The sequence below is a fragment of the Oreochromis aureus genome, linkage group 14 (genome assembly GCF_013358895.1).
Source record: "Oreochromis aureus strain Israel breed Guangdong linkage group 14, ZZ_aureus, whole genome shotgun sequence".
Taxonomy (NCBI): domain Eukaryota; kingdom Metazoa; phylum Chordata; class Actinopteri; order Cichliformes; family Cichlidae; genus Oreochromis; species Oreochromis aureus.
Window position 1 is genome coordinate 19,529,469 of NC_052955.1, and position 12,903 is coordinate 19,542,371.

At 40.0% G+C, this 12,903-nt stretch overlaps 2 protein-coding genes across 4 annotated transcripts in view; both read left to right on the top strand.

Annotated features, from left to right (window-relative positions):
* rsrc1 (arginine/serine-rich coiled-coil 1) overlaps positions 1-440 on the top strand; it is a 119,385-nt gene extending 118,945 nt beyond the window's left edge. For both annotated transcript variants that reach the window (XM_031749925.2, XM_031749926.2), the window contains exon 10: positions 123-440. In XM_031749925.2, coding sequence (XP_031605785.1) covers positions 123-215 — 93 coding nt within the window. In that variant the 3' untranslated portion in view covers positions 216-440. The remainder of the gene's footprint in view (positions 1-122) is intronic.
* A 1,615-nt stretch (positions 441-2,055) lies between these two features.
* Positions 2,056-10,514, top strand: mlf1 (myeloid leukemia factor 1). 2 transcript variants are annotated; one of them, XM_031749894.2, is made up of 8 exons: positions 2,056-2,217; positions 2,996-3,158; positions 7,224-7,268; positions 8,440-8,523; positions 8,842-8,970; positions 9,184-9,343; positions 10,163-10,301; positions 10,416-10,514. In XM_031749894.2, the coding sequence occupies exons 1-8, from the start codon at positions 2,171-2,173 to the stop codon at positions 10,456-10,458; spliced, it is 810 nt and encodes a 269-aa protein (XP_031605754.1). In that variant the 5' UTR covers positions 2,056-2,170; the 3' UTR covers positions 10,459-10,514. The 2 variants fall into 2 exon arrangements, with proteins under 2 accessions (XP_031605754.1, XP_031605755.1); XM_031749895.2 differs by lacking the exon at positions 7,224-7,268 and having other exon boundaries at positions 2,057-2,217.
* The last annotated feature ends 2,389 nt before the right edge of the window (positions 10,515-12,903 follow it).

The following is a 12,903-nucleotide window of genomic DNA, read 5'->3' on the forward strand; positions in this document are numbered from 1 at the left end:
CTTCACACTCTACACTCTAACAAAATCAAAGAAAATGATTGTATGGTTTCATAGCAGTCCATAGTACCGGTGTGCCTTTGTCTTTGTGTTTACTAAGATATCCTCTCTTTGTTGGTCTGCAGTTGTTTTTGGATAAGGAGAAGGCTGAGGAGCTGTGGCTGCTAAGGCTGATCTCGCTGCGACAGGAGAGGCTGATGGGAAGCCCCGTGCCCTGAGCAGCATCGGTGACCCGAGAGGTCTTTCCTGTTCCCAGGACAATTTCAGTCTCCGTTTGAACCTCATTCATATAGTCATGTTTGGTTTTATTTTATTTTAGCCCCTGTCATATTTTCTCATGTTTCAGGACATCACAGTATGTTTTTATCCCCCTTCCTCTAATTTCTCTTAGTAATTATACAGACTAGTGAGACTTTGTACAAATAAACATTTTTTGGTTTCAATGTGTGCTGTTTGTGTGTGTGTTTGTTAAGATCAGCGCTTTTCTTTTGTTTTTACTCATTTCATATTTAATGAAGGGAAATCTTACTGCCAGTTAAGGTCCAAGCTCTAACTAGCTTAACTGAGGTCCAGGCTCTTGAGAGGCCAAACTATGGCTGACAGCAGCCTATTGTGTGTGTGTGTGTGTGTGTGTGTGTGTGTGTGTGTGTGTGTGTGTGTCTGGTTTGGGGTTTTTTGTTTGTTTTTTCCCTATCCAGATATGCTTTTACTGCACTGGTAGTGTGTTTGGGATCATTGTTATTCTGAAAAATGACACTGTTGCCAGTCAGGTGCTTTCCACATGTTATTTCAGCATCGATCAAAATTTTCCATTAACTTTTTCCAATATCTCCAACACCACCGGTTGAAATGCAGCACCACACAATGACAGCACCACCATGTTTTACAGATGGCTGTAGATACTTACTGTCTTTGCTGAGTCATTTATGTGTACCACTGGACCCAACACTGGTTCATCCCTTCAGTTAGGTATCTGACTGAAAGTAAGTGGAAAAAGCAGCTAACCCCCAAAGGAAAACTTTGAGAGAGCATCTGGAAGCACGGAGAACTACTGATCAAGACCACTTAAAAAAATTCCAAGGAAGTCTGGCTCCTTGGAAGTAAAATAAAAAGAAGTGAGGGTGAGCTACACAGTGCTGTAACTGTTTGTTTGTGCAAATGAAAGCTGTCTTGTGATTTTGTGTGAATGAAGTAGAATTGGACGTGACATGAAAGAAACAACACGAACTTGTGACATTTTGCATTTTATTTGTAAGGCTCCAAATTACACCATGGAGGGTTGCATAAGAAAGCACCCTCTTCTCTCATCTGCCTAGGGCCTAAATATATATATATGTAGATAACACACACATATATATATATATATCAGATGTGTGCTTCTTAGTTATTTATGTTTGTGTTTGTTTTTAGTGCTGTATCCATGTTTCAGCAAGATTGGATCCAAGTCAGGGTTGAGTCTACACTCAGGTCTATTTGTGGAACCGCCAGATGGTAATCTATATTGCTTCTAGGATCCACTGTGTCACTCAAGTACACTCCAAATAGTGAGTGTAGCGATGAAATAATAAATAAGAATGTGTGATAAACTAAGCGACAAAATTAAGCTTGCCTGTGTGGGCGCTTGCATGGGGTCAAGTACAACTTTTACTTATGTGCATGGCCTCCTGGCATGTTCTGGGATAGGGTTACTGTTTAAACAGAGCCACTCTTACAAATGTCTTCCAAGAATCACTCCAGCAGATGCTCCAGAGAGTTCCCTCATGTCACCAATATGTCTACTTTTTATGTTCTTTAGTGGCATAGCTTGCTGTATGAATGTAACAGCTCCGTGTGTGAATAAGTCGGATAAACACACTTCAACTTTTTGCAGCAACGTACATTAACAGGATAAGAAACTTCAGTTTTCCAAGAAATTTCGAGAGTTGCGTTGCCATAGCAGCCAGCCACAACAGACAGCGCGCGGAGAGAACCCGTTCGACCCCCATGATGAACCAGCCAGTTCGAGGGACGGATTCGTACCACGTGGTCTGCCGTCAGCGCGTCTTTGCTTTTAAAAATCAGGTTGCCTGTCATCGCCTCCATAGTAACGATATCGAGGCTGAGCGGGGGGGCTCCGGACACCTGTGGCGGATTTTTTTCTAGAAAACCTTTACCGCTTCGAAAACACCTGAAAATGTTCAACAGCAGTCTCAGGGAGTTTGATGAAGATCCGTTCGTCTCGTGAGTAACTGAACCAGTGTGTTAAATGTTTCTGAAGAGCTGTCACTGTTCAAATCTGTTGGGTTTTTAGTTTGGAAGTCTTGCTAAGTCTCTGCATTCGTGTATGTATTTGTCAATTTATCACGCGGATGAACAGCAGTGGGAATATTGTTTTTATTAAAAGCTGTCATTGGCACATTAGACCTAACTAAATTACCTGTGTTATCTGTTGTTCGGTTAATTAGATGTGCAACTTACAAGATAATAACAGCCTGATAGTTTTCTTTGACTTAGTCATGTTACTGCCAATCTGCACTGAACACAGTAACTATTATTGTGATATGATACAGTTTTTAATAAGTTTAAGTTGCTATAGTTGGTTTTAATGTGAACCCCTTTACTTGTTAAAAAATAAATACAAGGGCGTTACTTTGTGTCCATATTTGTTTTTGATGCAGCTTTCTATCATTATAAGGAAGAGCCAGTGCAGTTTGCAGAAAGTGTAGTATAGTGTCTACACTGGCACTGTGCTATCACTTAGTTAGGGCAGCCACACTTGACCTGACTTCTAAGTCAAGTGTTAAAGGTGGCTAAAATTATATTAGGAGTCCTTCGTAGTGTGTTGTCTTCAGTAAAGACTTTGTCTATAATGAGTTTCAAGCTGATGTAACTAAAAGATGTAAGTCATTCTGACATGTAAACATAAATCTTTTTTTATTTGTGTTTTTTCTTTTCCTTTTCTTTTCCTTAGCGAATATTGAGATGCACTTTGTCTTTACTGTTTCTTCCTTTCCCACAGGGATCCTTTCCGTGCACATAGGGAGCATATGCGGCAGATGATGCGTAGCTTCTCCGAGCCTTTCGGTGGGGCCCTTATGCCAAGTCTAATGGATGGGAGAAACCGTGGCCACGAGATGATAGAACATCCTAGTTCATCCCATCCACTGAGAAACGAACACAGGGTGAGAAAGTGTTTCGTCAACTTGTAAACTCAGCTAACGTGTAATAGACACCAACAGTTTAGCTCTACAAGGGAAATGAATGAAGCCGCTGCTTAAGTGTAACACTTATGATCTGTGAGTTTATAACCACAGATGGCTGGTATTTTGAGTTTACTAAGGCTATACTGGAAGCCTGCCACTGGCACCTCTCACTGAGGTATGGGGCCATGTGAGTCTTTGGTTTTGTGAAAGGGCAACCCCCTTGGCCTCTCTGGACAGTTATATCTAGCCCTGAAGAGCCCTATTTATAGTGCATTGTTCCACTGACACACTGCTTTCTTGCAAAAACATGCACAGTCTTAAAGCTTGAAAACTCCAAGCCATATGACCCCCAAAGAATTCTGCTTTTCTCTGCTGAAGATAAGTGTTTATTTAGATATTACTTTAGCTGGTCTTTCATCATTAAATACAAGTGCTTTCCCAATAATCTTTTATTTCATGCAATTTGTCTTATCACCTGAGCGTAAGGCCATGGCTTTGCAACATATTTCCTCAAGGTATGATGGTTAGACAGTATTCATTGACCAGATGTTTGCTCTAGAACTTTTTGATGTTAACTGTCCTCGATGTAATGAATTAACGAGTAGATAGACCAGGGGTTAGTTTAGACTTGCTACTGCACCCGTTAACCTTTTCCAAATCGCCCCTCCACTGCCTGCTTTTAGTCAAACTTAGTTCCCGTCACCTGCTTTAATCCCACTACCTCATGAGAGCCTGTATTTATATCCTCGATAATGACTTACATCAGAAGCCTGCCCTCAATCGCCAGCTGTCTGCTTTTTCTTTATTAGCACCATACCTTTAACTAGCTAATGCCAGCTGAGAGGGAAGCTCTGACAACTTGTCTAATGAGAGTGGAAAGGAAGTCTGCCACAACTATCTGCACGCACAGCCTATAGACCACCTTGAGCTTAAAACACTGAAAAGACAGAACCACCAGGTGATCTGGGTTTTCTTCAAGCAGTGGAGGCACTGCAGGGGGTCATGGACACAAGGCAAATCCTAAAAAGTGGGACTGACGGATTGCTCTGCACTGCTTCACCCTCTTGTTTAAAGCTTCAGCCTGCAGAATAAATAGGAGAGAGGTTAGGTTAGGTGAGCGGAGGTGTGGTTCTCTACAGAGTGGCTGCTTCACCAGATCTGAGTCAATCTTAGGTTGGTCAGGGGCCTTGTTAGAGCTGTGCAGTTCCGGGAAAAACACCCACTCATAACTTACAAAGCCCAGGAACACAAACATGGCCCTTCAAGCTTCTTGAATTTAGGTCTGTGGGAGAATATAAGTATAGCATCCAGAAACAAATCTTTTAAAAAAATTGCTTTTTTTTTTCTTTTAATCAGACTTTTTTTATGTCCCAGTGACTACTGGAGTTAACTTTAACTTTGGATAATGCTTCCTAATAATCGACCAAAAGATGACTGCCAAGTGGTGAGACTTGCTTCTAGTTTCTAGAAGATTTCTTCTTTGGTCAAGTAATTGCATCTTGCTGTGCCCTACCTCACACGCTGGTTTTGAGCCCATCATGCACCATGACATATTTCTCCCAGCTTTTGCTTGGAATCCTACCATCATCCAGATATGTGCAGTGTATGCTGATGTGGATACAACACCTCATGGAGACCCAGAAAAGTTAGAAGGAAGTACCACAAACTGACAGACTAAAGAAGTGGCTTTCAGCTTGCACTCTGCTGAGATGTCAAATCTGACAGTGTTCCAAACACAGGGTTTTGAAAAGCCTAACTGGTCCAGGAGCTCATCAGCCTGGGGCACTGAATAAACATCGAACGGTGGATCTTCATTCACCCTGTTATAGTCTACACATAACAGAACAGACACTTCCTCCTTCAAGTCAAGAACAAGAAAGGGGCTACACTGAAAGCTGTTGTGCTGCTCTGTTGTTTCCTTCAACAGCAAATATGGCTTACAGGTTCTCTTACACTGTTTTGTTAAAACAACAATCAGAAGACCTACTTTGTGGTAAGACATATGAAATTAAGTCTCTGCTTTGCCTCATTTATCTGAAGATAAGGAGAAATGCTGCCCAAGAGTGGTCTGAAGCTGTGGAGCTGTGTTATTGTCTTTGCAGTGGCTTGTATGTACAGATGTCACGGACACTCGGTTTATTCATTGTTGCTCTTTTCATCCATCTGTTTGGCAGAATGTGCCTTGGCAATGCTACCGCAATTAGCGGCTGCACGACAGACAGCTCACTCTCTCCCTCTAACTGTTCTCCAATATCACAGGCACAAATGTGCACGCAAAAATACATCATTAAAACATCTTCGCAAGCATAATTACGCGCCGTCGCAGCTTACAAAGTAACATGGATGCAATGGCACACACACACTGACAACATAAATGCTGGAAGGCTTGTACTTCTTGTATTCGCTTACCAAGCATTAGATTCTCAGCAGGACAATAAGTCCTGCCTTACCTTCCATGGCTGCTTTGAGTACTCACATTTCTCTGTCGCTTGCCAATATCAACCACCGGGTTTATATTACATTTCAAAACACGTCTTCATCTAGGCATTTGTTTACAAAAGTATCACTGACAATCAAGCCTCACTGTAATTCTACGGTGGTTCTGTTTAGTTAGGGTTACAAAGAGATGTGGTAACTACCAGCGAAGGAGCTCGTGTGAGCTCTTTTTGTTGCTGATTAATATTCTGTTTACACTGAATAAAAAATCTATAGAAATGTAGAAAGTTAACTTTATTCACCTATTAACGTTAATCACCTGACTCAGTGCCTCTTTACCTTCTCTGTAGTCGTTTAGCTCTGAGAGAACAAATTTAACAGAAAACTTTCTGGTGATTTATCACTTCTTTGGTTCCTGCAGCCTGCCTCGGGATGCAAAGTTGTAGGTTTAATATCAAACAGACAGACAGAAAAGATCGATTTTCAGCTATCCACCAGCCAAAAATAATGTGTAACATGTAGACCACATTATTTTTCACCCTCAGTCTCTCCTCTGCTCAACCCTGGTCTAAATATAATGCTGGCAGATATGTAACTGGCATTTATTAGTTCATAGATGCCACTGTGGGATAAAAATGGCTGTGGGGGCCTCATAGATACGGGTCAGGAGCATTTTACATCAGCTTGACCTTTGAAAAGAGCTGAGAGAGCAGCCTTGGACTCTGGGCCCGCTGTGAGATTCCTGTCCTCAGTGGTCCACCCTGCCCACTGAAGCCTTCCTAGAATGAAGCTCAGTTTCAGTGTTCAAGCCACACTAATCTCTGGCAATGCGACCCAATTACACTTGGAACACAAGTCACTCAACACCCCACTGATCACGCACAATACCACTGTGCATCACACTCACTGAAAATCCATTGGCACACATCATGATGGCAGTTGAGATGTTTATCCAGGGTCAAAGGGTCACAAACACCTGTGATTTTGGTCGAGGGAACACAGACTCTGAATGAAGCCTGCAGGCTGGCCCCTCCTGGTTTCTCACTCCTTACACTTCCAGAAGGTTCAAGGCCTTGAACGGCTGTGCTTTGAGCTATGTGGGGAGTTGTGTGTGACCGTGTCAAGGGCTTACTTACTGATTTAAGAAAATCTAACAGCTACTGGCAATAACCACAGCAAACACATGGAAAGTCTACAGTTTTTGTATGTAGCAACATATCACTGAGCTAGAACATGTATGTACAGTTGTTGTCCAAAGTTTACACACACTCATCATGGACATCAATGTCATGCTAATTTGGGGCTTTTAATGATTTGTTTGAACTGTTTTCTTTCCAGGGTAAAATGATCGTACAGCATACAGATTTTCTCTACCCCACATTGAGTCAAAAGAAAGCATATAGGCTCAAATAAATACATACACTCACGTAAATCATTTAATGAGTAGTGCTGAAGGTTCTACAATGTCTTTCAACTTGATGAGGCCAACTACATTTGAACTTACGATCACAGCTGTATAATGCAGACATTTTTACTATTACTGTTCCAAATTATTCAAATATTGTGTGTGAAGTTGTGTTGCTGAACTGGTGTTGTTTGACTCCTCAGGATATGAGCCGGTCGTTGTTGCCGTTTGGTGGGATTGACAGTACGGTCAGTAGAGTTCTCTATTGTTCATTAAAACTAATGTGACTTTCTCATATATAGGCTATGTGCGTGCTCCTAAGTCTGTAACTAGTTCTTTCCACTACTCTTTGTCCAGGAACAAGCGCTCGCCGACCATTTCTTCTGATCCATTTATATGCCACTACTCCATGCTATTAACTTCTGCCAACTCTCTGCAAAAATGTCTTGTCCTTGTCTCTCTATGCTCTCCTTTTTTCTCTTCTGTTTTCCCTCACCCTGTCACCAGTTGTAATGGATGGTTCCTCACCAGTCCCCTAAACCCTGAGTGTTTACTCATAACGTATTGTTTGGGGTTTCTCCTTAATGTTTTATGTTGGTTACCTTAAAATATTAAGCAAGAAGTAAAACTGAATTGAACTCCAAATTTATACTATCACATTACTCTTTCAAGGCTTTAACATTTTAAAGTCAAAGTTAATCATGAAATGGTGTTTGGGAGATGATTAGTAACATAAATATTATTGTGGTGCTAGATTACACCTAAACATATACATTACTTGTAACAATACTCAGAATACATGAAGGCAGAGTCTATTTTTAAACTTGTGAAAAAAATACAAAGAATAATTCCTATTAAAACTTTGTGACCAGTATGTGGAATGACTGGCGGGTTGCTTTAGGAGTTTTACATAATCTAGTTTATAACTAGATGATGACGCCAACTGTGGCATCATCATCGTTGTTTGGCACAAGATTATGTCTTTACTCTGACAAGTTATAAGGATGTAATAGTGGTTTGCAGTTTCTGAAGTACAAGACTGATGATGCGTCTGTTTCTGTAAGATCTGGGTCGATTTAATTAGGGGAAAACCCTGCTTGACAAAAGCAGCACAGAAACAGTTGAAGTTATCCACTTTTAATATCTCTAATCAAGAAAAATCCAGATTAAGGAATCCTCTGCTGTACTTGCTTAAACTTTTGTCACGAATCCCAGGAGGTAACATGATACAGTATGGTGAAGTGATAAAATGTGTCCCGGGCAGCACATGTGTAAGATACATTTAGCGCAGTGAAGTCCGTACATGTATGTTTGTACGCATGCTGCGGCTGTTTATGAGCTGAAAATGTTTTGTGACCCAGTGGCATGTGAGCCCAGCCATCAAATGACTGTTATTATTTTCCCGTTGTGTCTGCGCAGGACTTGATGAGAAACCCTTTCGGTGTGTTTGACAACATGATGGCCAGCATGAGAAGCAGGATGGAGGGAATGCACAGAAACCTTGTGAGTTTACGTTCAGCCTCTTCCTTCTTGGTTTTCTCAGACTCACAGTCGTGGCAGATTGCTGCCCCTCCCTGAGCCTGTTTCTCTTGGCAGTTTCTTCCTGTTAAAAAGGAGTTTTTCCTTCCCACTGTTACCAAGTGGTTGCTAATAGTGGGTTGTCCGATTGTTGGTGTTTTCTCTCTATTAACTTACAATATAAAGTGCCTTGAGGGAACTATTGTTGTGATTTGGCACGATTTAACTAAAACTGAATTGATATTGAAAATTATGTTATACAAAAGTAGATTGCCTGACAGTATTTGTTTCTGTGTGTTTCAGGAGAATATGTCTGCAGATTCAAACACCCACTCATTTAGCTCCTCATCAGTAATGACATATTCAAAGGTTGGAAATGAGCCTCCCAAGGTCTACCAAGCAACCTCGTCAACACGCTGTGCCCCAGGAGGGGTAAGTAACCCTGTGGATGTATTACTGTACTATATTATATCAAAACTAAATGCATGTTAGTGCTGTAAGTTTCCTGTCCAACATGAGAAACGTCTACACTTTGACTGTCATATACTCAATATGAGCTTGTTTTATTGGAATTATTACAGCTTTCCTTGTAACTCCTATGTCGCATGACTTTAATGATATGCGCTTATTTTTAACGCGCCCCAGATCAAGGAGACCCGGCAAGCAATCAGAGACTCTGAGAGCGGTCTTGAGAAGATGAAAATCGGACACCACATCCAGGACCGGGGGCATGTTGTTGAGAAGAAATACAACAAGAAAACAGGAGAGAAGGAGTTCAACCAGGACTTCCAAAATATGGATGAATGTATGTTATAACTTTCCTATTTCTGTATGTAAAGGCTGCAAAAATGTATTCTCCCTCTATGTTTTTTAAGCGTGCCACCATAGTTTTATGGTGTGTTTGGATAAGTTGGTAACACTTTATAATACGACCCACGACTAAGGGTGTAATTCCCCTGTAATTAAATGGAATTTCCATGTATTTTATTTGAAATTACAATGTCATTTTACTTATACAAAAACTTAAAAGTAGATACACTACAGTAAGGCTGCAACAAGTCAGATTTTTACAAGAAACAAAAAACTATACACAAGTAAATGTAAGTAATTTTGCTTAATACATAAGTATTTTTAAGTATTATGTAACGTCAGATATTTTACAGGAAGTGAGACATAAAATATACTAAGCAATTTTCTGTAGTGTGTAATTTTATCATAATTTTGTGGAACAACAAAAAACATTGCAAATTTGTAATGGAGTGGATTCATCTTGGCCCCTTACATCTTTAATAACATTACTTATGCATTACTTAAAATTACTTACAATGTAATTATTTCTTTGTTTTCTTTAAAAGAAAATCTGACTTGTTGTTTTTGTCTATCTACCTTGAAGTATCTGTAGGTAAATAAAATACATTGTAATTCCAAATAACATACACTGAAATTCCGTTTAATTACAGGGTAATTATGTTCTTAGTGGCGGGCTGTATTATAAAGCGTTACCAACAAGTTCCATAAAAACTTTATGTTTAAAAAAGATTTCAGATAAAAATTTTATACTACTATGAAATGCCATTGTTTAGGTCTGACTCTGCCTAACATGATAATAATTCCTTACTCTCAGCTGAAGCACAGTCTTTTGATGATGAGTGGCAGCAGGAGGTGTCCAAGTTTCAGCAACCCGGGCCCATGTCTCGCTTGAACGAACCACAACCCCGTGTTGTTCACCAGGCAGCCCTCACCGGCCCTGAGCAGGCCCACAGGTTGGATTACATGTAATGCTGAAGACAGCTGAGAAATTCCAGATCACCATCAAATGACAAACATATGGAAGATACGTATTTAATTTTGTGTCTTTGTTTTGGTGTTTCCTGCAGAGACCAACCAAGGAGCAAGGCTAAAGGAAAACAGAAAAAGTAAGAGCTCAGGGACGATGAAGCAGTGTGCAATAAAGTTGTTGTTTTTTTAAAACAGCATACAGTACAAACTGGTGCCCTTCTTACCCATAAACAGAGTCAAACCACTGACCTTGATTTTAAAAGGTCAAGCTCTGTCTGGTTTTTCAATATTTTGGCTCAGTTACTTACATTTCACACTACTGCTGCACATTTTCAGAAACATGCCGCACAACTATGAGAATGCTAAAACCTTTTTAGCACTTAGTTTGAATCGGTGCACTATTTACTACACATAAATGGTAAGGCGTTTGGCACTACACGAGACAAAAGAATTAATAAACACTAGAAAATGTTTATATCTCTGGGGTATTAATGATATAGAAATGTAATGCAATGAAATTGCAAAAGCAGTTATAGTGTACTTTGAATATGCTTGGTTTCATTATATTTTTTTTCCTTGTGGATGTAGTGATGTCATCATATAGGGGTAACACATTCAATACGCAGTTGATTTCATCAGTTTCTCTTATTGTCTTTTTTAATATTGTCATGCAGCCAGACCGGAGAGAACATAGTGAATTACTGAGCTGTGTGGAATGCGCTAATGCACTTAGATCATACCTGTTTTGTCTGTGATTATGTTGTCTTGTACCTGATGCGATAGATGTACTTTATCTGCTGTAATCTATGTAAAAAGAACTATTACCCATCTCTTTTTATATTATTAATTTGGTGTTGTCTCGCTTTTCATGTGATGAACTCCGTTCTGCATTGCACAAACTGTCGACGTGTGAATTTTTCTCAGTGATTTGTGTATTTTTACGAGCTTTAACAGTGAAGAAAATGTATCAACTGAAAATAAAAATGATAAGACTAATCTGGTGGGGTTTTTTAACTATATACAAACAAGGTTATCCCAAGGTTGGAAGTCAGTCTGAATACTGAATAACTAAAAAAAATACATATGTTTGGTGTAGCCCTACAAAAGGTTCAGGAGCATAAGCCAGTGTTGTAATGAACCCCTTGTCTCTAGGAGTGACCTGGGCTGGTATTTTTGGATCTAAGCACTTGTCAGTAGCTCAGATTGGTCTGAGATGTTACACAGCTGCAAGCGTGCCTCTCACATGTTTCTATATCAGACCGCATACATCCCAGAGCTTCAGCTACAATTGGAAGAAGCTGCAGTAACCTGACCTGTTAACAAAGTCCTCATTTACCCTCTGAATACACAGCACAAGGGCCAAAAGAGCATGATGGTATGTAAATATCGAGTGCTGTGCAAAAGTCTTGAGACACCTTTCATTTCATTATATTTTGCTTCCAATGAGCCAGACCTTTACTGAAGAGCTCTGTACATTGGCTGCTTTTTCAATCATTTTCAGTCCAGTCCTTATGCCTGAACCATTTTTTAAAAAAGTGCTTTTTTTTGTTAAGCCACTTAACACTGACTTATGAGTTATTCAAGCACAAAGGCACCATATTCAAGGGATGAACCATGTTTGAGCCTTCACAGACAACTAAGCAAAGCAATTTTAAATATTATCTTTAGGCACTTTGTCATTAGCAGCCTGTCATAAAAACACAATTTATTCACATTTCTTTAGCTGAATCTATGAAAAATCCCAACAATAACATATGTTGACATTAAATACTATTTTTTCCACCAACAAAGTGATCCCCAAAGAAATATTAACAGAAAACTTGCATATTTCTGCATTGTGTCCAGCTTGTCCTTCAAAAAATTAGGAAACTGGATAAGTGAGAGACAAAAGAAGACGTGACAAGCTTAAAAAAAACTAATTGCAGCAGGGGAACGGTATCTGAAAGTCACATCCTTAAGAAACATGAAAAATTTCAGCAAATGTTTGGTACAAATCATTGTCACTATAAACAGGGGAGGTCAGGGGAGAGGTACATCAGTGAGCGCCCTCGCCATCTGGTTAGTCTGAGGTGTGTCGTGGTTTGGGGCTGGACTTCTGAGCACAGGAATATGCTATTAGATTTTGATCCACCTTGTGGAAAACATCTGATGGGTAACATCTTCATTTTTCAGCATGACAATGATCCCAAATAGATATCTGTATGGACTTGTTCATTTCTACTCACTCACACAAAAACGTCTTTCTACACCTAAGTGCTTTGTAACCAACATTCACACACATTCAGAGAGCAACTTGGGGTTCAGCACCTTGCCCAAGGATACTTCGGCACACAGACCAGAGAAGCTAAGGAACAAACCACAAACCTTCCAATTAGTAGATGATTTGTGCCACAACCACACCAGTGTGGGAATCATCTTGACAGGGAACTGAGAAAAGGAGTAGAGCTTTAAATGTCCTTCAAGAAGCCTGGAGAACTATTCCTATTTAAAGAAATAAATAAACTATTTAAAATAAGCTACCATTCTGTCAGAGGACAGAGACCTGAGCTTTTACTTGCTGAATGTGAGTATCTTTAGGATGGTCAT

Coding starts and splice junctions, on each gene's coding strand:
- mlf1 (XM_031749894.2), top strand. CDS start 2,171: ATGTTCAACAGCAGTCTCAGGGAGTTTGATGAAGATCCGTTCGTCTC. Junction 7,269..8,439: donor TTGGTGGGATTGACAGTACG/GTCAGTAGAGTT, acceptor GTGTCTGCGCAG/GACTTGATGAGAAACCCTTT. Junction 9,344..10,162: donor CTTCCAAAATATGGATGAAT/GTATGTTATAAC, acceptor CCTTACTCTCAG/CTGAAGCACAGTCTTTTGAT.